The 23,686-nt window shown below is 39.0% G+C and overlaps 2 protein-coding genes across 6 annotated transcripts in view; both read left to right on the top strand.

Moving 5' to 3' along the window:
• kiaa1549lb (KIAA1549-like b) overlaps nucleotides 1–6,086 on the top strand; it is a 67,776-nt gene extending 61,690 nt beyond the window's left edge. For 2 of the 4 annotated variants that reach the window (XM_020608391.1, XM_020608380.1), the window contains 5 exons: nucleotides 835–1,212; nucleotides 1,292–1,386; nucleotides 1,720–1,868; nucleotides 2,068–2,222; nucleotides 3,253–6,086. In XM_020608391.1, the coding sequence (XP_020464047.1) occupies nucleotides 835–1,212; nucleotides 1,292–1,386; nucleotides 1,720–1,868; nucleotides 2,068–2,222; nucleotides 3,253–3,516 (1,041 nt within the window). In that variant the 3' untranslated portion in view covers nucleotides 3,517–6,086. Of the gene's footprint in view, nucleotides 1–834; nucleotides 1,213–1,291; nucleotides 1,387–1,719; nucleotides 1,869–2,067; nucleotides 2,689–3,252 lie in introns of all 4 variants that reach the window. The other 2 variants (XM_020608400.1, XR_002275555.1) reach the window with 2 other exon arrangements.
• Nucleotides 6,087–6,535: 449 nt separating this feature from the next.
• Nucleotides 6,536–23,686, top strand: part of spon1a (spondin 1a) — a 102,776-nt gene continuing 85,625 nt past the window's right edge. The window contains exons 1-2 of one of the 2 annotated variants that reach the window (XM_020608278.1): nucleotides 6,536–6,648; nucleotides 7,507–7,649. The gene's annotated coding sequence lies outside the window, so the exon portion shown is untranslated. Of the gene's footprint in view, nucleotides 6,649–6,700; nucleotides 6,839–7,506; nucleotides 7,650–23,686 lie in introns of those variants that run through there. The other variant, XM_020608283.1, reaches the window with a different exon arrangement.

Raw genomic sequence — 23,686 nt, 5'->3', positions numbered from 1 at the left:
CACATGGGAAATAGGGCAACTTCTTATTAATTCATCTCTGAGTATAAGGAGTGATGGAAGTGATAGATGGAAACAGAGCTTGGAATGGGGAGAAAGAGGAGAGGATAGAAAAAAATGGTGAGACTAAAAAATGTGAGAAAAATGATGTGAAAAATGAAATGAAGTAGCTGGTAAATGATTAAAATGACAGCAGTGAATCTACAGAGGAGACAGGATGATGAGGGACTGCACTGTATGTAGGGTAAATACAGAAAGAGAACTGGAGAAGAAAGATAAAAAATGGTATTTAGCACACACACAGTAGAACTCCGGCATTTGCTTAACTATTGTTGAACTGTACAAAAAAGTGTAGGTTAGCACTCACTGAAACAAACTGCCTTCTTCTGCCACTGAACCTGCTGTGATGGGGCAGTAACACTGCTGGATCAGAACCTCTGAGTAACATTAAACAGCCTCTTCAGTCACCATCTTGTCAACAACCCACTGAGAGAATGACAGGAGACATTATAGAACTTGTAATTCCCACCTTTCTCAGTGAGTATCTATTAATACTCTGCTAATTCAGTGAAGGGAGATTTACTTTTCTAATACAGTATATGATCCAGATGTACAGAAAATCAGAACATGCCTCTCCAGGTGACTGCTACAGATTCACCTCTACAAGCCGTTACTGTGAAATCTGGGCACTGTACTTAAAAAGGTGCTCAAATATGATAGGTCCCAAATCACTTGCAAATCGTGTAAAAAAGAATAGTTTACACTATTGAATGTTTGAACATGTGTGTCAAGTCCCACTTCATAGTGGTGTCTCTGTCATTTTTGTACATGTTTTAGACTGAGCCTGAGTTGATTGAGGAGACGAATGTTGACCGTCTAATGGGGCCGCGGGGGTTAACATATGGCTGGGGTTTGAAAGGCCACTCAGAGACGTCCACTCTGAGCTCACAGCCGTCCATTGACGAAGTGCGACAGCAGATGCACTTGCTGCTGGAGGAGGCATTCAGCTTGGCTTCAGGGGGGCAGTCCACATCCGGAAGGCACTCCCATCACCACCACCAACCCCCCTCTGACCATTACAACCCTGCACCGCCTCCCCTCCCTTATGCTGATGTGGTGACCAGTGCTTCTGGCACAATGAGCAGTGGACAGGGAGGCCTGCAGTGGGTACCATCTTATGGTACAGACATGTATCAGTGCAGTCTGCCTAAACCAGTAAGTGGGCTAAGATTATTCCCCCTCTCTTAAGAACGGTGTCTCTGTATCCTTAAATGACTTTCACTATATTTTTAAGGCCTTTCGCTTCACCCAGCTTCCTGAGATGGCCTTTGGTTCTCCACCCCCTTTACCACCTCGCACTGGACCTCCTGCTGGGACCTCCTTAAAACGGTAAAGCAGAAAAAGACATACACACACACACAAATGCAGACAGACAGATATACGCACTGTCAGTAGCTTCCTGAAGCCCATCAGATATTTCACATTTATTCACATTCAGATTCATATTCAGGGACCAGATATTCACTAGGTAATGTGCTGTGGCCAGGGTGATTTTAGGCCTTGTATAAATTTGAATATTGAACAAGTGCATTGAGAAGCGGCAAGAATGTTAATAAGGTACTCACTTGTCCACATGAGATGTGTTTGCCATCTAGTGCCGTTGATGTGGAATTGCAGCAGCGGTGGTCTGCATTTATGCGTCTCCATCTCTGTCCTACTTAGTTCCATGTCTGACTTGGGGATTAAGGGAAGGAACTCAAAGACATCAGTCAATGAAATGGAGAGTCAACATGACAACAACCCATATGGCCTAACCACTAGAGCAGCACTTCCATCGATCACTGCAGAGCAGCCTGTGTCCAACTACTCAGGTAAGCTTATGAGGAGATGACTTTGCATTGTAAAAGTAACCCATAATGCACTTTATTTCTATGTCAACATTCACTTTTAAAGAATAGCATTGTTCAGACAAAATGTAACTCAATAATTGGAATAAAAATCTTAAGGTGAATCATCCACTGGGAAACATTAATCAGCCGATGTCACGCTCTCTGCTTTTTTTTTCCACAGGAAACCCAATTACAGCCGTCTACGCCATCCCAGCCACTAGGCCTAGTGGCTACTTGGAATACTTTGTCTCCACACCACCCACTTCCTACCACAGTCCCTCTTGGATGTCCTATCCACCTGAACCTGAGGATGTTCCACCACAGTGGGCAGACTCCGTAAGAAAACCAATTTTGCTTGCTCAGGAAGCACCCAGTCCTGCTAGAAAATACGTCTATGCTGCTACAATAATGTGGCCAGATGTTTTGATTAAACTAGGACAGTCCCAGTTTTCAAGCATTTGTCCCAGTGCCCCCAATAGCTCTATTCTAATAATTCAACCTTTAAAACAAGCTATTTTAGTGCTATAAACAGAATAGAAGCTCCTTCTTACTCTTTGTTTCCCTCTCTTGTTTGTGTAGTAGTTGTTTAGACTTGATCAACCAGATGCCTTCACAAAATGCCTTTTTGCAGAACCAGTGTCATTTAGAAACCATTTAGAAACTGAATTTACGGCTGCCCTTGAGGGGTCACAGCAAAGTTCCAGGGTAGTTGTGCACATTTTCTAAGTGAACATTTACTTTGTGCCTGTTTTCTTTTCATTTCCTGTCATGTACATCTGACACTGATGAAGATCATTCAAAGGTAGATCTCAACACTCATTATTATCCCAGTTTAGTTCATCTTTCAATCTCAGTGGCAGATATTTCATTTTTCTAAAAGTGTTACAGAAGGTGCACAGGAAGGTGTGTCATCTACAAATACTGTACTTCATTTTTAGATGGAGGTTTGTAAAGAAAAAATAGAGCAAGAGACAGAAAACTGTAATAGAATGATTTATTTTTATTATGATTTAATTTTCTACTAAAGAAAAGTTCCAACAATGACTGTGTATGATGTCAATTACAGTTCTTAGAAAGAAACTAACCTGGAATCTACCAAAATCGGAATCGGCAGGTCAGACTTAACAAAAATATGAAATCGGAATTGGCCAAGAAAATCACAATCGGTGCATTTCTAGTATTTTCCCTTATCACCAACTTAATTCTTTGTAGAATAGTGGTGCAAGAGAAAATGTTTTTCAGCAAAATAAAAACCTATTGCATATGCTGTGTATTTCTAATTATCTCATTGGCAGCCTATATTTTTGTGGGTAGTAGCAATGTAAAGTTGCTGCATTATGAATTTAATGTCTACCCTATTGTCCAGGTGCCCCTCCCTGGATATGTAGAGGCTTTTCCTCATCCTCGCTACCCACAGGGGAGCCCCACCAGGCCGTCCCTGGAGTTTAACCAGGCACCAGAGCAGCCGGCCATTGCCCCTAGGACAGCATCCCAGCAAAGCCTGCCCCAGGTGGTGAAGGACATGGACAGTATGCCCCTGAGCAGCCTCTCCACCTCTGCGCTTGTGCAGGCTATCCGACAGGAGGTGGCCAAGCTGGCAAAGAAGCAGAATGACATATTTGAGTTTTAACTCTTCCCACTTGTGTGCAGGAGATGGTTAAGTGTTTATTGGTGTTCAACAAAGACACACAAAGGCAGTTCTCCTTTAGACTGATTTTTGATGTTTGTACTATAAAATGGACTGATCTTCTTTATCCACCGATTTCTTTTCACATACTACTGGTGTTTTTCAGCTCCTGACTTAAGGGAACAGAGAAGATGATGTTTTTTTAGAATATAAAAACCTCATCCTCTATTGATGATGTCGTAAGTAACTACATACATCTCTTCTTTGTAGATATGTTAATAGGATACGCTAAATATGGAAAATATACGTTTTTCCTGGATTACATATTTTTTGTGAATCGGCATCAGAAGAAGAGAGGAAAAAGTAACATTGTTGTCTGTACTGAGAGGACCAAATATTTCCTGTCAGATGGTTAAGTATAAACCATAGTGTATATCAGCATGTACTGTACAGTATAAGGACATCATGTATCTTATCTCCTTTTTACAGACCATTAGCTTCAACAAGATTGGCAGCATCTGTATCACTTCATTACAGCATCCATATCATATCATCAAACTACTAAATCATTGTTAAAATTCTTCAGTGTATTGTCATCATCATGCCATAACAATAACAAATGGTGACCGTCTTTGGTGGGCTAATCATTTTTTATAGATTTTAACTGTAGTTTCCATTAATTAGCAACTTGATAAAATATAGTATGTTTTATGTATCTTTTTGTTGAACCCGACTGAACACAAACTTTAAGCAGCATTTATAATAATCTGACATATAAATGGAAATGTTTCCCTTCATGTATCAAAAATATAGAGAGAAACATTTATTCTTGCAGTATTTGTTAGGATGTGGTTTGGATTGACACTGATAGACATTTCCTTTGAACAGTAATGGATGGTTATTATAGTATTTTGCTGCTACTTAATACTTAAAACATGACTTACAGTAATTATATGTTTCTTTTTTGAAGAAAACAAAAAATGGAAAATTAATTCATGTTTACAGCTTATTAGACATGAAAGAGTAGCAGTTTTATACTGAGCCCTGTGTGTTTTAATGCACATTCAACCCTAAAGTCTTTGTTACAAAATCCTCTTTGCTGCTGGTAGTGGGGTCAGGGTTTATTATAGGGTTACATTATAAATTATAGGTTTATTGTTTGTTTACTGGGCCATAGGTGGTCTTAATGATCTTAACTGGTGCACTTTATCAACAAGTTACAAAGTTCATGTGGGCATTTGGGCTAACAATTCTGAATTCTGTATATGGTTCAGCTCTACTTATTACCATAATTATTCAGCTTCAAAGAAAGAAATCAGTTGTCAGCCACATTAAATATCATGACAGAGTGACAGTAAAATCTTCCACATACACGTCACATAAAAATATTCTAAAACGAATCACAATTGTCATCGTATAAATAGAACTAGAGCTAGAATAAACAGGAGGCAGAGACATTGCAGCACATAAATCATAGCAAAGAATCAGGACCCAGAAATCAGACCCGATGTCAAGTACAAAGTAAAAGTGCTGTGCAGAAATGAAATATGCCTACAGTACCTTTTTTTTTTTTTTTTTTTTTTAACAAGGCTACCATACCAGGGTGGTGCACAACAGTAAATCTTCTATAAAGCAAAAGACAAAAATCACTGCACACATGAAAGGAATGCATCTTTTTTTAATACTCATACAGCACTCACTTTCACTGTAGCACAAAAGACTTCAATAGATAATGATGAGCTCTCATTGCAAAATTTGGGCTTGTTAATGAAAAGTGGGATGAATGCATGTAGGCCTATAGCAGGAGTGCTGCAATATGTTTGCATAAACAGTGAGATGCGATAGATTTCCTACTTTTGCTTATTATTGAAAATCATGTGAAATGGTTTGCTGGTTATTCTAATGCTGCCATAGGAAAACTGTGTTGTGACAGATCTGCCATAAAAAAGACAACTATGAGTGGAAATGCCTGTAAATCTGTATTTCCCTTTGTATAGCAGCATTGCTATTACAGCAGTCCTGGATAAATTTAGCCTTTTTTGCATTGTGACATTTGAACAGACCCTCTTGTTCTTTAAAGAACTGTTCTTTTATACTTATGCCTGTTGGTGTGTAAGTATGTATAAGGGGATACTGTATGTCTTAAATTCAACAAGAACTTGCTTGTTTCCCCAAGATTCCTTTTACTTGTGTGCCAGAGGGGCATGTAATGTCTTAACAACTATACTAAATACAGTGAAACCATTTTCCAGAAGGGAACACCTTTTCATGTTCTCATGCTGGATAACTGAGAAAACTTAGTGATATTAAATTAAAGGGTTTTAAGTGGTTTGTTGGTTAAGAACAAAAGATGAATAATTATTCTATAAAATGAAATATGAAGTGTATGTCTTTTTGTCTTCCTGACAAGTTTCCACACATTTCCTTTTCATCTGCTTGGTCTTGTTATGTTTGAGATTGATCTGACACAGAGACCTTGAGACAGATGGAGAATGAATGAAATATTAGCCTTCATGAATAAAATTAAATAAAAGATTTAATTTGAAGTACATAGTAAATCTATTTTCATTACCTCTTTTCTTTCTGCATGCCATTTTTACAAAACTATTAAAAGAGTTAAAGCCATTGTTGCACTGATGCCTCACTTCTATATTCTATATTGATGCTTACAGTACTGTAAGTCTGCTACAAAATAGAATACAGAAACACACATAGATGTATAGCCACTTGTAGAGTTTTTGGCTACCCAGAATTCTGGCGTTTGAAATACAGTTTTTGTCCAAGGCTAAGATCTTTGCAAATAAAATATTATGTGCTAAATATAAATGAAGCCTTTGTAATCAGCTCATAATGAATATATACTGTTGATGATGCATTCAAACTGGAATTGATCAATTCCTTTCATGTGGTAACTGATGATAGTCAGTTTAATGCAGTTTATTTTACACTATCTTTACCTTTCCATTAACTTAAAAAGCCGGAAGTTCCTTTGTATATGTGTCTCTATAATGTGTCACCCCAGGATTTTCAAATAATTTAGTGCATCCCACCCGAGCACCGGTGGCACTGTTGAGCTTGTTGCTGCTTGGGCGCACTACAACGAGCAGAAGGAAACGCCGAATTACTCTCGAGCAGGTGAAAATTGTGCTTTTTAGGAGGTGTTTTCAAACATCGTGATTTACTTTGACAAGTGATTAGACTTTAAGGTTGGTGACGAAATGGTTGATTTTGCGTATGTGCATCCGGTTCCTTTGCCCACTTCGGGTAAATTGTTGCGCACGGCAGTCTCACGATTATTTGGCTGGATCGAACTGTAGCATTTCACGTGAGTTCAGTGGCAAACCCAGGACGTTACTATCCCCATTTTATGTAGTTAACGAAGCTCGTGTATATGTCGGAATGTTATGGCATCTGTAAACACCACTGTCAGTTCATTGTGTTTACTAATAGGTTATTTGGAGAACTTTTGGCCTACAACGCGTCAAGTCACGCAAGAGACAACTGTGTTCTCCTTCGGGATGTCTATTTTGACAAGTGACTTAGCTACATAACACATCAGCACCTGTGCCAGTATGGACATTGTGTTTTTCAGGTCCCCAAAGTCCCAAAAGTGTCACCTGTGACACAAGTAAAGAAGGTATCATAGGGATTTCACATGGCAAGCTCAACGGCCATCCAGACAGCTAGACATGGCGGGCAGCTTGTTGACCCAGGATACCATCATGAGGGGACCACTAGCGCCAGAGCTGCTGACAGAAACCAGTGAAACTCAAAATTCTACTCAGATCCTCATTTCAACTTGAAATACTCCTTGTTACTTTTATACACCATTGTGATTCTAGTTGCCAGATGAGCAGCAGTGAAACTTATGAGTGGCCAGCCAGTTGATATGGTTACTGTTGTATTCAACCTGACAAGCAGCTCATTCAGAAAGGATGTAGGTCTGTTTGATTTATTTCCCCCTCACCTAAATCTTGTCTGTTTTATTTCTAGGACCGCTGCTAGGAACAAAAAAACACCCTGCTGAGGAAATCTGTGTGTATAGACCAGCCAGCCACAACTGAATTTCCTGCTGCAACCCTTCAGCTTGCCACTGCCATGGTCTTCACTGGATCAGCTTTTCTAAGGTCTCAAAGGTAAGTAAATCATTTGAACCTACCTATTTTAGTGAAAATTCCAGGTAGAATCACCTTCAATCTCAGTGGCAGATATTTCATTTTTCTAAAAGTGTTACAGAAGGTGCACAGGAAGGCGTGTCATCTACAAACTTTATACCAAAAAATAAATGGTAGAATATAAATATATAAAAAAATACACATTGTAATACTCAGATTCTTTTAAAGCATCTTATTGGCATTTAAATGCATTCCTATTCTGAATATACCCACATAACATATGAAAGAAATAGCATTTAAATGAAATGACAAGGTAAAAACCTTAATAGGTCATTCACACTTGTTTATCTGAAGTAAAACAAACATAAACAGTCAGTCTACTGTAGGACCTATAGTTTACAGCACATGTGACCTTATCTACACAAATACCTTTTGTATTCCATTGTTTATTATATGCACATTTGTGCTGCCTGCACCTGTGCCAGAATCTAATTGATCCCTCATTGCGTGTGTGTACAAATGGTGCAGTGAATCCGTAGTTCCACATTTTCCCACCAGGGCTCAGCCTAAAGCCATGCAAAGAAATGTCCTCAGTCATTAAGAGAGCCATATCCTTATCTAAATGAGCAAAGTCAGAACATGGCTAATTTGATTTTCTTCATAGAGAGAGAGGGATTTTGCACTCACTGGGAGTACTGTGATGCATGCACTATTATGTGGGGTGTACAAAATAACAGGAACACTTGTCAGTACTGTTTACTGTAGTTTAACACAATAGTATTGAAATAAATGCCACCTTTCTGAAACTTAAGTTCAGGTTTTGCTACATTTAAAATGCTACATTGGAAGGAGTGATGAAAATAATACTTCACGATTAAAATGGGGTGTTCTGTAAATGCTGACACAAAATCAAATAGCTAAAACCTGTTATTGCAGCTGGCTGATCTCTTAATGCAGAAATCAAAATGTATTTAATTTTGTAATCTTCATGTAGCTCTATATATGTTACTAATCATGTTGCAATTTTCATACAACAGGAATATATCAAAGGAAATAATGGATTGCTTTCAAGATGTCTGTCATTTACCATCTTCTACTTGACACATAACTTTGTGCTCCGTTTATATCTCCTTATGATAGGTACCCATTGTAATTCATCAACTTGTACACTGCTTGTGTAACAACTTGTATTTGTACTGATAATGTCTAGTTAGAGCCTAATTTGGCACTTGTAATTAGATGTGATCTAACTCTGAAGGTCTATTATCTCCAATAAAGGCTACTTAAAGTAATTACAGTACAGCCTTCTGTGCTGACATCAGCACACAGATTAGATAATTACCGCAGTGGCCAGTGCAAGGACAGGTCGGGGGGGTGGGGGGGGGGAGGAGATAGACTTGAAAGTAACTGATGGAGCCATTTCAATTTGCTGGCACTCAGGAGCATGCTTGCCCTTTCACATCACTCTCGAACTGGGCTGAGGTGTTGCTGGGAATGATCTACTGACAGTGGATGGTCCAAAAGGTTTTCCTCTATACATTTCACTTGACATAGATTTAAATGATAATTTGTGTTCCAGTGACTGAACTCTGCCCCAGTGGTGTAATTTTAACATGTGGGTGGTGGATTGAAAACCAGACTCAAACCCAGACTGACTAACTGAAGTGTCTCTGAACTACACAATGGAACAGCACATTACAATGATCTAATTGCCTGTTGTGCCTCTGCAGAACATGCTCCAGTTCAAATGAGTCATGCCTGTACAATCAGTGCATTTGAAGTCTAACAAACCTTCAGGGTTTTCATAACCATTGTTCTGCATGGCTCAGTTTGTTATTTCTTGTAATTCCATTGATGATTTTGTCTGCCTGCTCCAGTCGGTGCCATCACAGCAAATTCCAGTCCACAAAAGTTTCCCACCCCCGCATAAAAATGATCAGACCTGTTTATTGTACGCTGTGCATATCCTCAGTACTAGCTTTGCTGTATAGCAGTAAGATAGCTGTATGCCCTTCTCGGTCACCCTCCACCTAAACACTTGTTGTATTGCTGTTTGAAGACACTAGAGGCTGTCCAAGGTACGTAACCAAGCAGACGTACCATCAGTACCAAATAAACTACTGAAGAAGGACAGTCATTTGAAGACTTTTTCATAGGTGATGTCTAACAAGATTTTTTAACAGATTTTCCCTCATCCGTTTGTTTTATCACACTGTGGGCTAAATGGGACTAAATTAAAGGCATTCAGTAACAAAAACTGGATCTTTAATTGTGTTAATCTCCAACATAGTAAAGTGTGCAAAAAAAAATTCCTCTTATGACTTGTCGCTCATTTGCAATTTGATCTATATGTCCAGACTGCAAATAATAATAAATAAGAAAATGTGTATCTTTGACAATGAAGAGCTATAATGCCTGTCTGCTTATACTGTAGTTACAGTAGGATTAGGTACAGATCTATAGACCAGTGAAGTTAAATTATGGATTAAATGTAGGACTCTGTGAATAACAGGCTGGGCTCCACCCTTGTAACTTGTCCATTAAATTACAAGTCTGTGTCAGTACTGATTCAGAGCATATGGAAGGCTTTGGCTGGAGCAGGAGCAGAGAGGCTGACAAAGCTTAGCGCTCTCATTCAGATTGATATCCCCAACACCTCTCTTTGGGGAAATTAATGGATGTTACTGTAAGCAGCTTTCTCTCTTCCTCAAACCTTTTCTGCTGATTTCCTGCTTTTGTGACCCCTTCTGCCAGCTCTTTCTCCTTCTGTCTATTGTCTTTCCCTCTGTAGAATAATTGCTATGTTAAAGACCGCTGTGAGTTTCCCCAACTAGCTGTTTGAAAAGAGCATAGCGAGCAGGATGTAGCTGTTTGGTCCTCACTTGTCAATTCTTATGTGGTCCTCCTTCTCTTTTCCTGTACCCTTCTCACCTGTCTGCTGCTTTCTGTGCGGTTTTCTTGGCTGGTACCGTCACGTTAAGGCTAATTTTAGCTGTGTTTTGCTATTTCTGTTCCAGCCTCAAGAGGGTGCTCAAACAGTTAACTGGTTTAGTTCAGTTCAAAACAACTCTAGTGTGTTTATGTATATGATTTAATATGTTCAGGCTTGTGTGCAAGCTGTCAGTTGAACCCACTGTGTGGACCAAACAAACATTCTGAGACTGATATACTTTTAATTTTTGCAGTAATTCAAAAACAAAACTGCTGAGTCCTTACGTGGCCCGTGTACTCTTAAGAAACCGTTCTTTTAACAATCTGTAAAACTAACCTATTTATGGGGATGGAAGAAGTACTCAGATTGTTTACTTAAGTAAAAGTCCTGCATTCAAAATGTTAAGTAAAAATACGATGGTATTAGCATCAAAAATATACTTAAAGTAGTAAAAGAGCTCATTATGTAGAATGACAGTTCACATTAATGTTTTATTATTGGATTATAATTATTGATTTATTATTGTTTACCTTACATTTAATATTGCAACTGAGCTCAGAGTAGAACCGCTGTTCCTTCACATCAGAAGGAGCCAGCTGAGGTGGTTTGGGCATCTTATCAGGATGCCTTCAGGGTGTCTCCCTTTGGAGGGTTTCTGGGCACATCCAACTGGTAAGAGACCCCAGAGTAGACCCAGAACACGCTGGAGAGATTATGTATTATGTTCTCTGTGATACTTGAGCAGATAAACACATTAGGTTCAGGATTGTGATTTAAAACTAGGGGTGGGTATCGGGATTTATGACTAACAGGTACTGGTTTTTGATTGGTTAGAGTCAAAGTGTCAGTATGCCCATAGACAAATCGTGCTGCACTTGGTGTTTAACATTACATCATTTTAACGTTTTGATGCTAGACTGGATCACCGGGAGTGACACTCTGCTCTGTGCGACGAAGACATTCGCATACCTCTGATTGGCTCAGCCAAACGTCTTTCTCTCCTCTCCATTCATGGTGAACAAGGCAAGACTTCCAAAAGTGTCAGTTTGCTTTACTAAATTTAATGAAAATGCAGCTAAATGCAATATACACTATGAACACCTGAATTCAATGATTTGGATGGGTGAGTGAATAATTATAGTGTATGTAAAGTGGTAGTTGCGTGTAAATGGGACCACACAGTAACTTCATGAACCACGTACATATTCAGTGTTCTATAAATCTGAAGTAGTGCAGCTTGTTTAACTGCTGTAGCAAAGCGGCCGATGCATGTACGTCCTCGGTGCAGCCTCCCCGTGTTGTTTTGTGTGATGCTGATGGGATCTGACAAACTAAAAATGAAAGGTTTGCTAGTGCTAGTGACAGTTTGGTAACAGTTAGCCTGAATTACTAAGAGAGTAGAAGAAGGGTTGTGTTGGGTGTGTGGGTGCAGGCAAATAGGGGGGTGGTTCTGGTACGCTGGAACACACAGTTGAGCCTTCTTGGTGTCTGGGGCCCAACTCCACGAAACACCAGTTAGTGAGAGCTTGCCCACCTGATAGACTTGCCTTTGCTCCTACACCCACACAGAACTTGTTGGTGATAATATAGTTATTGACTCACTGGAGTTGTTAGCAGTGTGGTCTTCTTTTGTTTGACAGTAGAACGGTGTCAGTGGTTGGACAACTGAGTGAACCCAGTTCTCAGAAGTGACTGCCACTGCAAGCCAGCTGTGCCAGCCACTGTGTCAAGCCACATATCTGCTCTTTGCTTGGGTTAAGGGCTGTGGTCATCTATCTGTAGCTAAAAATATTAACAATCATAAACAATGCAAAATGACTGTGTCCTCAGCTAATAACTAAACATTTTTACAACAGTAACAAGTGTTACCTTGACACGATCGAGATAGTCGGTCAATAATACCCAATTAAATGTGCCAAAGAACGGGAGAGCACTCAAATGGAAGTTCACTATACGAGTTAAATATTGTTTAGCCATTATTTGGTCCCAAAGACGGGGGTGTCAGGCCATGTCATCATAAATCTTCAGAGCCCCACAGTAATCAGCACCATTTTCCAGACCTAACCTTCCCTTAACGCAAAGCATTCCTGAATTATATCCTTACCCTATTTAGCTGTCTCCTTCCAGAGACACATTATCAAACATCCTCATACCTGCTTGGTATGAAAAATATAACCTGTAAAAAAAAAAAAAAAAAAAACAACAACAGTTGAATATCTTCACATAAATTTGTATTTTGTGCATCAAATTATGGAGAGTAGTTTCAGTAAGAGTATAGGTAAGATTGATAGATGGTATTGGCAAAATCCTAATGATACCCATCCCTCTTTATGCTTTACTTTGAGGTACCTAATTTCTTACATGTTCATGTAGCACTGATGTTAAATGATGTCACCTAAACTGTCCACAGTAAATGGGTTGCATGGCAGACAAACTGTTGTGAAGAGCAGAGATGTGGGGAGAAGAAGTTTGGCCTGAAGGGAAGCTTTAGATGCGGATCAGCTGAAGGTGTGAGCCTTTTCCTCAATCCTGCCTGCAGCTGAGAACACTGAGCTCCCTCATGGAGGACAATTCTTTGGCTGTGTGCATATTGACAAACCAGCCTAAAACCTGTCAACCCTTACCACTGACTGCATAATAAATTAGAACTGAGTTGGATTCCTTGCGGTTCATTGTGTCTAACCGCACACCCATTGTGTTCATCAAGTAACCTGAAATCAGCATACACCTCCCTATAGAAGTATGTTTTGCACAGACCATTTAACAACACTGCATGCAGCCCAGGTCAATAAATTATTTGTTCTTGCCTCAACTATTGATTTTACACCTCCTGTTTCCTTTTTGAGTTAAAATGTTATTTTGAAGCATCGTTGCATTGTAGCCTTCTTAAAATTAACTTATTAGATGAACAACTTTGCAGGAGCTTTTTACAGAGACACAGTTTGTTACCGATGCAAAGCCGCCAAAGCAAACTGCCATTACAGCAGGGTCATGGTGCAGCTGTATTCTCACCTGCCTAGGACATCTTCCACTCTCCACTGTGTGGGTTTTCTTACTGCTGCTGTCAAGAATAAGGAAGTGAAATGAGAGGAAGGATGGAATGAAAGCCAGACAGACTTATTGAATACATAAATCACCTGGGAATGTTGTTTCATTGCTAATGGATCTCTGCCACTGCTCTGCAAATCACAGTATGTGCAGCCAGAGAGTACTACTCAGAGGCAGGACTCCTATGGAGAGAGAAAGAAGATATTATTCTGTTTCTCTTTATTCTATTTCCTCCTTTCCTTCCCCCTCTCTCTTGTGTGGATTTTGAGTTCACACAGAATTGCAAAACAAGCAATGTTTAGGTTACTGCTCTCACTCCTACCTCTCTGCTCTCTGAGTAAATGGGCACTTACTCAGCTCAGTGGGGGTGGCATTAATCCCTGACAGTGAGCAAAGTCAACAAAGGTTCATACCTGACCAGGCACCCATAATGTCTCAGCTTGTCCTTGTGAATTGTTTCTTAAAACTAAAGGAGGATGCTATTTTTTTTTAATAAGGAGTCAAAGTACAAATCTCTTCTGTAACATATTACAAATTATGGACATCCCAGTCAAGTTTATTGACACCATATGAAACAGTAGCATTGCACGTGATGCATGTATCTGAAATGTTCCCATCATCATAAAGTAGTTGCACGTAGCAGACACTCTTCTCTGAACACCATAAATAGCGGGTAACGTCTGTTTAGAACACCTGTCAAGCACAGCTGTTGTAAAGGAGAGCACTTTTGGACTGGTCTGAATAAAACACAGTACATCTGCAAGAACACAGCGGAGTAAAAGTAAATAAGGATCAGCTTTATTTTAGCCAGTACCAATCCATTAAAATATGCTCAGACTGGTCGGGATCAGTCAGGGACATCTCTGTTATAATGTTATACTTCAGTCTGTTTTTTTTTTTTTCTGATTGAAGTCCATATGCCAGGAGTGTTTTCTTTGTATATTAATGTAATCAAGATGGTCATGAAGAATACCACCAACTTCAAGAGATCACATAAAAGCTAAAATATTTGTTTAGTTCTGCAAAATTTGTTTCTACAAAACCATATTTTACATAATATTGACCAAGTCTGAGCTAAAATCTGCACAGCTTTTTACATCAAGAGGCTTGGAATTTGTATAGTGTCAGCTGAAATGCATCGTTGTGATCTTTTCTCTCATCACTGTAATCACCATTCTTTTAGCAAGTCACCATCTGAAGTGCTAATTAGCACATTAATATGCTGACAAAAGTCTCACACGCTCTGAAGGCAGCATCCACTGGAGGAGCAGTATTCCACATTGTGCCTACTGAGTGATTTAAATTTATTTTGGCATTAGGGGAAAAACATGTAATACTAAATAACTCAGGAAGGTGCTAAAAGCAGACACCACTTCTAGAGGTATGATATTGAAAATTTTAAGATTTAAGACACCAATCTGAAAAGAAGAGTTTCACTACAAACTGAAAGTTTTAAGTTTCTTACACCTCTGACTGCAACTCTCAGTAGTGTCACATTGTACGGACACAGCCTGGAATCAAGGCAGTTAACTGCAACAAGGTGAAAAATTTAACCACTGCAGGTCAGCAAAAAACATTTTAGTTTTTATGACCAATTATCATATTTTATACTTCATCCATCATGTGAATCACTATGATTGTGGGTCTGTTTTCTATGGATTTTCTAGGCATTTTCAGAATCTTTTTGTACTCCCAAGATTTTTTTGTTTAATTAGCTGCATCGTGGTTGTGACTATGGTCAGGATTTTGAAATAATGAGTCAGATTCACACAAATGCTCATACTTGCTGCCTGCTCTTTTTTTAAGGTTGACATTGATACTGGCCCAGTCTGTCTGCTTTCTGTGAGCTGTGACTTTCTTTGTGCTCCTATAGGCTCCTGACTCATCATGCTTCACTACCCTTACTGCAGCAATTGCAAAAATCCCTCGGCTGGAAAAAAACTTCATTAGAAGGGATAGAGATAGTTAATGAACTCTGACCCCATGTCCACTTCTGATGTGGTGCCTTCACTTCCAGCTTTCATTACTTAACAACCCTTCACCCCTCTTCACCTTTGCCATTACTCTTCCTACCACCGTGCCATATGAGATGGCACTTCACTGAAATCAGTTGTGTAGACCTTTCTTAAATAGAAAAAAGGAAAAGGTGACAGTTAATTTTTGTCTTTGGCTTCAAGGCATGTGTGTATTAAGGGTGTATAAATGTAGCTGCCCTCACGTTCCCCTGCAGAGAGTCAATCTGTAATAGTGTTCAGGGGTAAAATGTTTGATAATTTATATTCACAAATGAATAATTCCATTCCATCACATTACATAATTTGAATTACTGATTAGCTGAGCACAGTTTTATTGATGAGGTGAAATCATGTGTAAGCAGTCTTTACAAGCTGTAAAAATAAACAGTCCACCATTTATCACGGGGAGGATTTAGATTCTCCCAGAAACCACTGATCAAGGCCACTCTTTACTCATATTGATCACAGATATCGAAGGTTAAACACATCACAAAATATTTTCCTTTTTTTTCATTATTTCACAGTATATATGGATGATTTTAAAATATAATTTATGAAACAGTTTTCAGTTAACATTGTGTCAGTGCTATAAGACACAAATGCCAAAATCATGATTTACGCAGACCGCTTTTTGTTAAACACCATCTTCCCACATTTTTATTTATTTATTTTTTTGTGCATCCTCAATTTTACAGAAGGTATTTTTAACTCCACTCTACTTCAGGCCTAGGTGGAAAAGTTGGACAGAGCCACACAATGAGCGTTTCCTGTCCATCATGCCCCTGAATTAACATGTGGATACTGTGCATAAAGACCATGCAAATGTACTGGCTCTTACCCTTTTGCTTCCCTGGAATGATAGCTTCCATATGCTGGAAAATGAATTTATTGAAAATGTAGCCTTGTATAATGGGTTTTCTGCACCCTGCTGCTTTTAATTAATATATTGCTATTGCTCTTTCCTATGAGACCTTTGAATTTTTGTAAGACTGATATGCACTTAGAATTTTTATAGACACAAATGTGCAAAAGAAATGAACCCTGTGAGTACCTGATATTTCAGGGCTGTCAGAATGTGAACCTGATTATTTCAGCCTTTTTAAGGGTACAGTACAGTTATCCGCTGTTTTCAGGGTTCAGTAGTTGTGTATTTTTAAATGTCTGTCAAGAACAAAGGTGTAAAGGACCTTTTAGTGAAAGAGGTTGAAGAATTATTTTAGTTTTTAATTTGTCAAGTTTGTACTATTTACATGGAACAGACTTTTCCACTTTGGGGATTTACTGTATATTTCACCACTAGAGCATGTGGACGAGCGGGTGTGCAAAAACATTTAGAGAGTTTTCTTTCAGCCTTTGAAGGAAACTCTTGCATCTTGAATTTTGGTTAGTCGAGTATTCTTTGTAAGTGATTATTATCTTTGATAGTTCTGTTTGTTAATGACTGTACAAACTAAAATATTTTACAGCATCATCCTCGTCTGCAATGTAAAACTTGCAGAAGCTGGACTGAATGTAAGATCGTGGTGATGTGTTTAATGAAGCTGAAGCTTCCTGTCTCACAATATTGTGAATTTATTGAAGAAGTTTAATTCTGTATTTAGAAGCACAGATGTTGAAAAAGATGCTGTACAGATTTGAAGACTTTTTATTAACTGTGTAAAATCCTTGAATGTTTATTAAAGAGCTCTGTGCTGCCACAACTTGTGACTTATCCCTTGAATTTCTAATCCACTAATCCTCTACACCTCTGATTATAGTTGTCCCTTTAAACACTTTACTTGTGGGAAAGTTTGAAAGGTGATGGCAAATTACCAGCAGCCTCGAGTCTTTTTACAGTTTTGATTACCAGTCTACTGCTCGTGCAGCCACGCGTGTTTGGAGCTCAATGCATGAATGAGTGTGTTAGTCTTGAATATTATTATTATTATTTATGGGAAAGCATCTTTCTAGGGCACACACTATGGTTTGACACAACAAAGTGTGGATTTACTTTATAAGAATGACATCTGGAGGTATGTAGCTCTTGCAAAAAGACTGTGATCTTTTAGTGTTTTGGCCAGGATTTGATAATTTATTAGACATACTGTATGTGCATGTGTGTCTGTATCTGCAGGCAGTGATAATGAAATGTATCAAATTAGCAAGCTACCAGTAGCTCATCAGGTAAGTTAGAAAGTCTGCATTGCAGCATTTTGCTGTCATGGTGTATGTGATGAGAAACAAATGGTTAGCAATCATGTATGTCACTTTCTTTTGTTTTGTCCTTTTTGATTTCTACTGGTAAATTAGTGGTTCCTCATAGCAGAGCCTTGGGATTGCACTGGAGTCATTGCCATATGCATACACAGTAGGGTGGCTTAAAAAAATATTCAGGCCAGTTGATTTTTTTTTTTTTTTTTTTTTTTTGTCTACACTAAATCACCCATAATGACAAAGTGAAAAGAAGGTGAACCATCACCCTGTGCTCAGGCCATTCCCTGCTGCTGACAACCACCCCCATAACACGATGTTGCCACTGCTGTGTTAGACTGTAGGGGTGGTATCATCCAGGTGATGAGCAGTGCCTGGTGTTCACCAGACATAGTCAGAGTTCTGCCCGAAAGGTCCGGGTTTTCTCTCATCAAGCCACAGAATCTTTTTCTCATGCTCTGTCCATTAAATGCCTTTTACTCAAGAGTGGCTTCTGCCTGGCCACTGTACCATCACAGTCTGTTTGATGAAGAGCTTCTGCCTTGGTTGTCTTTCTGCCAGGTTCTCCCATGTCTGCAGGGGAATTCTGAGGCTCTATTAGAGGGACCACTTTGTTCTTGGTCACTACCCTGACCGTGGACCTTCTTGCCCAGAGGCCACTATGGCACTGGAAACCCTCAAATCTTTACAAATGGCTTTATACCCTTGTCCTGATCTGTGCCTCACCACAGTTTAATTATCGAGGTCTAGAGAGAGTTCCCTGGACTTCATGGCTTGGTTGTCCTGACATGCAGGTGTATGCCTTTCAAAATTATGTCCACTTAATTCAGTTTGCCACAGGTGGACTCCAGTCAAGGGTCTGAATTATTTTATAGCTGAGAGATTTCAGTTTTAAATTTTCTTTTAAGTACATTTCTAAAAATATGTTTTCACACAAAGCTATGCCACAATAAAGTGTACACAAAGCAAAGGGGTCTAAATACTTTCTGAAGCCAGTGTATGTCTCTATTTTACCATTTTGTTTATAATTTTAGTGGGAGGCAATGAAGAGGCAATTCTACGCATGGCTGGCTCGGCCACTTTCCTACGCTTCTTCCATCTAAACTGAACTAAAATGGGACACGTTGTGGCCTTGATCTTTTATGAACACATTTTTTCATCTTATACAAATTCTTTCATTTCTTTTCTTTTTTTGTCTCTGTGTGGAAACATACAGTAGGGGCTTAAGAGCAGGTGCACTGTGATCCTATCTGAAAAGCTCCAAATGATTCATTCTCTCTCAATAAAGCACCATTTCAGCCAGCTCTGTTTCAATGAGGCAGTCATTTGTACAATAGCTGGCCTCTTTCCATACGGGGAAGAATGATTTCTAATTTCAAGAGAGCCTATAGTTGGGGAAATTGCACTTCTGTCAGACCACCATGCTTGCTGGTGAATACTGACAAGCTCATATCTTAAACTCAAATAAACTGAATTCTCTGACAGGTGTAGAGAAGGAGAGATGCAGATATGAGAGATTTGCTCCACACTGTTATATCAAAGGAATGGGAGCACACTGCTGTGTCCTTGTGGAGCTCCTAAGGACAGCATATTAAATGTCAGTACCCCTTTATCATCCACTGCATCCAGGTTTTGGCTCTTGACGTGCTGCCACTTTTTTTATCCAGGGACAGTGGACTGTTTTAAAGTCCCTTTCAGCCACCATGTATAGTGAGAATTCAGATTGAACCTAAACTGCTGTGTGGAGACTTAAAATCAGGACCATGATGCAGTTTTTAATTGCTGCACACATGTACTCACACAAACTCTTAGTCTAAAGGAGAATTTAAACTCAATGTGAAGCTACTTAATATGGTAGGGCAGACACTGGTAAATTTTATGGGCTGTGAATTGACTGGAACACACAAGTTGAAAGTTGCAACTTGGAAAAAAACTGGTTGCATAATATCATCAGACACTGCACTTTAGTTAGAAATATTCTAATCACAGTTTCATGAGGTGTTATGATTCCTGTCCGAGCAGTTTTCCAGCCCGGTGAGAAAGACGTCACGTGTTGGGTGTGAGGTGTTTTAAGTGTTTGTTCAGTAATGTAAAACCTCGAAAACACTGTTATCATTTATGATTAAGATGTATTTACACAGTCAGTGCACAGCTCTGTTCTGTCATATATTTCCATGGGGCATTTAATTCAAGGCATCCCATAAATCACACTGCCCTTTCAAAGAGATTTGTCAATGATCACAAAAAAAAAAAAAATGCAATTATGCACACAATCGGAAACAGCCTGACCCATGGCCTGTTTGTGTGTGCTGTATAATAACACCCTGACAAAACCTATTACAATTTTTTTACATATGGACTCTATTTCTGTTTGACAGTTTCTTCCCTCATTTCCTTTTTGGAAATATCACAGCACTGTACATGTTTGAATCATTTATTTTGTGTTAATAATCCTAGTTTCTACTCGTGATAGCAGTGTGCTCAGTCCATTCCTTACCAGTCTGTGGTCACATTCTAAGTCATTATGAGTATACTGATTGAATTAAATAGACAGTGTTAGAATTTTATGTGATTAAGCACCGACGAGTGGGTCCGGTTGATTTATGATTGTGTGGGTGTAGTTGTGGTGGGCAGGAATATGGCTGATGAAATGACTGAGGAGCTCCAGCTTTTTCTTTGAAACTATTAAATGTTCTGAATCCTGTAAAAGCAATTTTATTGAACTTAGATGTTTCACCACTCTAATGGAAGCTCAAGGAAACAGTCTAATGCATTACAGTACTTAATGATATACTCTGTTTTCTGCAGTTTCCTTGAGGTGCTCAGCTTTTCTCCCATCGTCCAGACTTTACAGATGAATAGTGAATCTGTTTTAAATCTGTGATAGATTTGGGTGCCACTGTACTCCTGGTAGGCCCTGAACAGGATAAGCACTATAGAAAATGAATAGATGGATGGATGTAGGGTTGAAAGTAAAGATTATTTTAATTATTTATTGCTGGTAATCCTTTCATTTCATCAGTCTTTGAAACCTCCAAAACTGTTCATTACAACATCACAGAGCTCAAGGTGTCTACTTCAGATGTCTTCAACAAAGTCCAAAACCAGAAGATAGTGTAACGTATGGCAAAGCTGCACTCGGAAAACATTCTTCATTATTTTTGCTGGAAATATAAGGTGTTGCATTTGTACTAAAATACAGTATTTAATTGGCCTAGCGTTCTGTAGTACACAGAGAAAACTTTCCAAGTTAGAATTCACTCTGGGCTGTAGTCAAGGTCACTGCATGGTGCACAAACCTACTCTGTTCTTTTAATTTGATGGTGTGATCCCCAGATATATCTGAGACACACAGTACATAGATCCCTTGGTTAGTATGGAACAGCTGGAGCCTTTGATTGCTTTGTCCTCTGTGCTCATTTTTTCATGAATCTAATTTAGTATTTCAGAGGTGAAGGGGAAGAAGGAGGTCCTAGATGACAGTTCAGTTATAGTTCTTTTGAGGTAAATGCACTTTTTATGAGCTTTGACAAACTACGAGGTGTAGTTTAACATCTGTGTTCGAATTTTCAAATTTGAAGCTTTTACTGGTAACCAAGCCTCCTCGACACTGACTGTTCCCATATTTGCCTCCTACTGCAAGTTAAAAGAAACAAATATTTGGAAAAGGAAAAAAAAAACCTACCAAAAACCATTAGTTGAGTTGCTGTAATGTGAAATGGCCACAGTCCTACTGGCTGTCTACACCTCGGTCTGCAGCTAGAGATTTTCAGCACATACCGTAGTTTTAGTGACGGGCAACACACCAGCACAGTGCTGGTTCTACACTTGCACACACTCTCTCAATATTACCCAGTGACTTGCAGTGCCATGATGTTGACAACAGTGATGGTGCAGCTCTGTTGCTTGACAGAAAGTCATGGGTCTCTGTGTCCCTCTGTTACATTGGAATAGATTTTAGTACAATATTCCTTAAACATGTACTTAGCAGTGCCAGTTATGAACAGGATCAAATAGCAAATTTAAGTAAGTTGTGGATTACTCCACAAAATTACTTTGCCTTTTCAATGCCAGCCCAGAGTCACAAGGTAAATCTGTTGAGTTTGTGATGTGCAGGCGCTTTGTTGCATTATGAGTTTGATGAGAGCTCTGTGTTATGGATTTACTGACCTTGATTGTGTGCATTCATCAGGTGCGTCTCTTATGCTCTGATTGGAGGCTTATTTTAGGGGCCAGATTCTTTGGTCTATATTTACCATAGATTGAATTTTGTGTGGTTCCATTTGATGTATTTTTCCCTGATGAAGATCTGCGGACCGAAATGAGGATAATAATTTGGTGAGCAGTATGACAAGTGATGAGCAATGTCCAAGATTTGTTTTGTTGTCTGATTACTTGATCCTGTGTACTTGCTAAAATGCTATGATGGTGTGGAAGAACTTTGTACTATTATACCGTAGTTGAAGTGTTGTAGTTGTTAAAATGTATCTATTTAACATTTATTTTATCAAGGCAAAAAATCTTATTGGGGTTTACATCCTCCTTTGCAAAGGAGCCCTGGTAAGATGGCTTGGCCAGCATATATGCCTGTGGACACATGTGAAACATGGTTTTCTTATAAAATGTTTTACATTGTAACAATTATAGACTATAGGTAGAAGATGTACGGGTGTATGATGTTAGCTTAGACTATCAAGGTCAAATTTAAAGGCACGAAAGATGCAAACGGCGCAAACATATTTTGTCAAGGTACTAAAACAGTGTGTAATTCTAGTTTAAAAACTTTTTGCCAACTTGTCCCCATGGTTTTATGTAAACCAAACAGGCCGTTACATTTTACTCCCTCCAGCTGCAGCCCTCCTGATGGTTGAATGAGGTTTGCCAGCTGCAAAACCAGCAGGAACACCAAGCATTGCATCAAAATGAGGCTCTGTAATGACCACTTAGTTCTCCAAAGAAACTCTAAGTGACTCTGCTGCTACTGCCGGCACCAAATGTATCCACAAATACTTTTGTATAAATTATCCAGGAAATTAATTTATGGATGCCTGGTGTTTTGAAGTAAACACTATACTTAAAAGAGTCTGATTTACCAGATAAACAACAAGTGACTGAATTATCTGGACCCATTTAAATATTTCCATAAAAGGTATGTGGAAAATTGTGTTTATTCTAGGAGCTACAGTCATCGTTGTTGTGCAGCCTCACTTGTCATACTCCAGTCATGTTGATGAGTTTTTTTTTTTTTTTGCTCAAGTTTCAGTTTACAAACTTGGACTGTATTATGCACCATACAGTGGGTACGGAAAGTATTCAGACCCCCTTAAATTTTTCACTCTTTGTTATATTGCAGCCATATGCTAAAATCATTTAAGTTCATTTTTTTCCTCATTAATGTACACACAGCACCCCATATTGACAAAAAAACACAGAATTTTTGACATTTTTGCAGATTTATTAAAAAATAAAAACTGAAATATCACATGGTCATAAGTATTCAGACCCTTTGCTGTGACACTCATATATTTAACTTAGGTGCTGTCCATTTCTTCTGATCATCCCTGAGATGGTTCTACACCTTCATTTGAGTCCAGCTGTGTTTGATTATACTGATTGGACATGATTAGGAAAGCCACACACCTGTCTATATAAGACCCTACAGCTCACAGTGCATGTCAGAGCAAATGAGAATCATGAGGTCAAAGGAACTGCCTGAAGAGCTCAGAGACAGAATTGTGGCAAGGCACAGATCTGGCCAAGGTTACAAAAAAAATTTCTGCTGCACTTAAGGTGCCTAAGAGCACGGTGGCCTCCATAATCCTTAAATGGAAGACGTTTGGGACGACCAGAACCCTTACTAGAGCTGGCCGTCC

Source organism: Monopterus albus, unplaced genomic scaffold (genome assembly GCF_001952655.1).
Source record: "Monopterus albus unplaced genomic scaffold, M_albus_1.0 scaffold4.1, whole genome shotgun sequence".
Taxonomy (NCBI): Eukaryota; Metazoa; Chordata; class Actinopteri; order Synbranchiformes; family Synbranchidae; genus Monopterus; species Monopterus albus.
The sequence above is the reverse complement of the archived record's forward strand: the minus strand, read 5'-3'. Positions and strand labels throughout refer to the sequence as shown.